Source organism: Cyprinodon variegatus, unplaced genomic scaffold, assembly GCF_000732505.1.
Source record: "Cyprinodon variegatus isolate N-32 unplaced genomic scaffold, C_variegatus-1.0 Scaffold59, whole genome shotgun sequence".
NCBI classification, from domain to species: Eukaryota; Metazoa; Chordata; class Actinopteri; order Cyprinodontiformes; family Cyprinodontidae; genus Cyprinodon; species Cyprinodon variegatus.
This window is the reverse complement of record NW_015150512.1, coordinates 1,641,040-1,645,410: the sequence shown is the minus strand read 5'-3', so window position 1 is coordinate 1,645,410 and position 4,371 is coordinate 1,641,040. Positions and strand designations below refer to the sequence as shown.

Sequence of the window (4,371 nt, the reverse complement as noted above, 5' to 3'; positions counted from 1 at the left end):
TTCAAAATTTTGGTAGGGACATGTCCCTATGGTCCCTATGCAAACCTACGCCCATGTATGGCATGATGGTTATTTACTGTGTAATAAATGAGGACAATAGATAGTAGAGAAACAGTTAGGCATAGATGTGCCACACACACACACACACACACACACACACACACACACACACACACGACAGCCAAAAAAAAAAAGATTGGGCCTAAAACAAGACTAAAGCCAACTAATTGGATTTTACCCATTATCTTTTTGCTTTATTTGTTTTTTATTTCTGTGTTGATTGTTTTCTTTAAAGTGTGAGACCATTCTTTTATTTTCTGATTCTCATCCCTTTGCTGGAGTCGGCTGGAGCAGATGATGAGGAGGTCCTCATCCTATGGGTACAGTCACCTGGAGACATACTGGCTGATTGAAACCAAATGTATGGCAGGCCATTTTGACATTTATTAGCTTAGCTGAATATGTAATTCAGATGTCTCAAATGCATTTCTTCTTAGTCAAAATGAACATTTCAGATATCTAAAATAGCATTCTTCCTAACTAAGAAAAACTCTATTATGGATATCTGAAATTAGGGTTCATCCTTGTCAGAATTCATTTCTAGATAGGAAGAATGTTATTTTAGATATCCAGAAGTAAAAGCCCAATGGGAAACATGATATTATTAGTACTAGAAAGAATTACATTTAAGTTATCTGAAATTTATATACAGCTGCTGAGTAATATGGTGCCGCTAGACCAATGAGCCAGACTGTGCCAGCTGAGTGGGATAGGGTTTGTTTAATACTTAAAGGGTAAGCGGTGATCATTGTAGACCGGGTACAAGCTGAACAGCTGGTCAGTCCACCAGAATCGAGTTATACATTTTTGTTAAAAAATGGTGGACTGGGTGGAGCCCGCAGACTAGCTGTGCATCACAGGATATACCACAAGGCCACACCTCTCCTGTTCTTCCATCAGAGTAAGACGTCTGTCCTCTTTCTCTCTCTCTCTTCAGCCTAGTGCCAGGCTCTCCACTGGACCCCAGCAAGAACAGAGAACCTTCTATGAGTTTCGTACCTACAGCATCCGGCCGGACCAGAACGCTGCTTTCCACAAACTGACCAATGAGAAGATCCATCTGCGCACTGCTCACTCTGAGCTGATTGGCTACTGGAGTGTGGAGTACGGCGGCCTCAACCAAGTCTTCCATATATGGAAATATGGTGAGGCGGCGTCCTTCCTGTCTTTGTTCATGTCTGGCTACATTTCTTTATTCCACATTAAAATACATTTCTGAACAAAGCCCTGGATCTAATTAAGAACAGGGTGGCTTGGTCTAACGTGGCATTCCAAGGGTTTGGGTTTATTGTTGGTGAATAACAAAATAAAAGCCTCAGCTTCTCCTCATGGTGGCGGTCTGTATGACTGTATCTCCCCTTCTCTCCCCGCAGACAGTTACGCTCAGCGGGCAGGTGTGCGGGCAGCCCTGGCTCAGGACCCCTCCTGGATCTCAGAGTACATCTCAAAGGCCTTACCCATGTTAACATCACAGGATAACGAGGTGACATACATGGTACCATGGAGCCGTCTAAAGAACCCACCGCAGGAGGGTGGTAAGCTCCTTCACCTTACTAGGGGGGGGTGGTTAACATTATAATGTGAGGCTAATGTCCGGTTCTTGTTTTTTCAACTGGATCCATTTCAGCCGACTGACCCAGTCATTCTAGTTCAGCTTTATTTCCTCGGCTGTTTATTTGGGACTACTGTTCCAAACTCTTTTTATCTTCAAATGTTTATCCAGAATTTCCCGTTCCTTTTCTTAATGCATTCTTCCTTATATAGGTCGCCTGAACCATATGCTGCCAAACACCCCCTCCCACACCGCCACCACCATGCTCCCACCTGCAAACGTCACCTTCATCCTCGCTTTTTCTTCAGCAAATGCTATATCCATGTCTTCATGGAGCTCAGCGAACTCTGCTTGGTTCATGATGTTCCCTAAATCCCTGACAGATTTCACTATTTTTTATTTATTTTTTTTGCTGTCTGTGGTTTTCTATCCTTTCCTTTCCTTTTCTCAATATGTTAAATACTTTTCCTCTACATCGATCCACTGATCTGGAGAGAAATTAATGCCTGTAAAATATGATTGCAGAGGGCATTGTTGATGTTCTCAATACTTCCTGATGTGGGGGGAGGTTATTGATTCTAAGAGCTTTTCTTGCAAGGAATCTTTAGTTCTAATGGGGTTTCAAAAAAAGTAAAAGAAAAACAATCCACCGGACTTTGTGTCCATGTTTGAAGACGTTTTGCTCCCCATCCAGGAAGCTTTTTCTATTCAAAATGTCAGGAATAGTGTTGAGTTTGAGGTTTTATACAGTAGCCCATCAGAGCCTTGTTGGTGTTTAGAAAACATTCAAATTGACACGGACGAACGGGTCCAACCCTTTGGAACGGGGGTCGTTTGGCTTCTTTTGTTCTTTTGGATGACTGAGAATCTTCACCAGCATAACAGGTCATAGTCATTCCAATTAGCCCCATTTCTCTAATGTGGTTCTAACAGGGCTCTTATGTTTCAGGAGTCTATGAGTTGGTGACGTTCCAGATGCGTCCAGGGGGTCCTGCAGTTTGGGGCAGCGCCTTCCAGGCCTCAATGACCTCACATGATGCTCCGGGGTACGGGACGTTGCTGGGAGCATTCCACAGCGAGTTTGGGCTGCTGAATAGAGGTAGGGGGGCCGCAGTTTAACATTTATAAAATAATCTTGTAATAGTTCAGGAGCTTCAAAAAGATTAATTACTTTCTGTCATTTATTTTTTAGCAAACTGAATCAGACTTGTTGCTGTACAGCGTCCTGTAGATGGCGCTATAGATTAATGAATTCAGGACAGCTGGGCTGAACTGGGCTAAAACTGGATTAAGTAGATGTAAGGATGTAGAGCTGTGAATGTCAGAATGCTGCTGTGTGTCTAACCAGTTCTTATTTCTCAGTGCACGCCCTCTGGTGGTTTGAGAGTGCTGATCATCGAGCTGAAATTCGTCACAAAGCTCACACTGATGCCAGGGTGGTTGCAGCAGGTAGGAATCCTCGCCCACTCTGTGACATCACCCGTTTTTGGGCGTGTTCAGTGGTTGGTCAGAGCTAATCCATTGTCCGATTCCCGTTGTGTCTCCCAGTCAGGAACAGCGTCGTCCATCTGGATTCTCAGAGAAACCAGCTCATGTTTCCATGCTCTTTCTCTCCCATGAAGTAACCTCATGCTGTTTCCAAAACAACAGCTACAATCATCTTGAGTGTGAGGCGCCTGTTACTGAGCTCCGCCTTCTTCCCTAGACGGGCCAATCACAGCTCACCAGCATGAGCTCTACCACTGAGCTGTGATCTCCAGCTGCTGCATGGACAACCTGACCTTACTGTGACCTTAAAGATATGCTGAGTTTCTGATCAAACCCGAACTGAAAAATAAAGACGAGTGTTGGAAATGTATTCTTTAATAAAACTTTTCTTTACTGGTACCGTCTGATGTTTCTATAACACAGGATCTGTGGTTTCAGATACCCAAGCCTGTATAAAAGTCAACAATATGTCTGTGGAGAGACATCTCTAAACATATGAGACATCAAAAACCCTGAAGCTGTAGAAGATGTCTGGTTATTTTTATAAAACATTAAGTAGGATCCATATTAAAAGTGTACATATGTTGAAAAAAAAATAAACATCTTGATTTATATAGCCATCTGCATGCTCACCATAATGCCATCGCTGCACCTCTGAGGTAAGGGACACTGTGGATACTTTCATAGATGTACTTTGTTTCTAAAAGGCCGTTAACTACTGTTGATCATGCTTCACATCTGTGTGCAAACGAGCGTTTTTCCATCCATAAACTCAGGAGCTGTTTACAACTGTAGATGTGAGAAAACAACAAACACTATAACAAGCACTCAGTGGTGTTTGTAAGTCTAACATGATCAGAAAATGTTCACATCAGCTTATTAAATTTAGATGTTTCCTAATCTTTTTTGAAATATTGATAATTATTTACATACATTTTTTTGTAAAGTTACTTTCCTTTTTTTTAAGCCTGTAATAAGACTAACAAATTGGGGATACAATTTAAAGTCATATTTTCATTATATGATATATAATTTATAAACACATTTCCAAACTAAACATGAAATTAGCAAGTTAAAGATTTAATTTGAACAAAATATTTAACTAACTCATGTTTTTTTTTTTTGCATATTATTGAACATCAGAGATGGCAAAAGTACTCACTTTCCGTACTTGAGTAAAAGTACAGGTACATGTGTTAAAAAATACTCTGGTAAAAGTGGAAGTACTGATTAAACTTCTTTACTCAAGTAAAAGTAACAAAGTACAGGCT

General features: G+C 41.3%; 1 protein-coding gene across 1 annotated transcript in view; it reads left to right on the top strand.

Annotated features, from left to right (window-relative positions):
• LOC107082706 (protein NipSnap homolog 3B-like) overlaps window positions 1-3,495 on the top strand; it is a 5,870-nt gene extending 2,375 nt beyond the window's left edge. Inside the window, exons 3-7 of the mRNA XM_015371501.1 lie at window positions 998-1,205; window positions 1,434-1,595; window positions 2,562-2,711; window positions 2,975-3,061; window positions 3,161-3,495. Of these exons, the coding sequence (XP_015226987.1) occupies window positions 998-1,205; window positions 1,434-1,595; window positions 2,562-2,711; window positions 2,975-3,061; window positions 3,161-3,237 (684 nt within the window). The 3' untranslated portion in view covers window positions 3,238-3,495. The remainder of the gene's footprint in view (window positions 1-997; window positions 1,206-1,433; window positions 1,596-2,561; window positions 2,712-2,974; window positions 3,062-3,160) is intronic.
• Window positions 3,496-4,371: the final 876 nt, after the last annotated feature.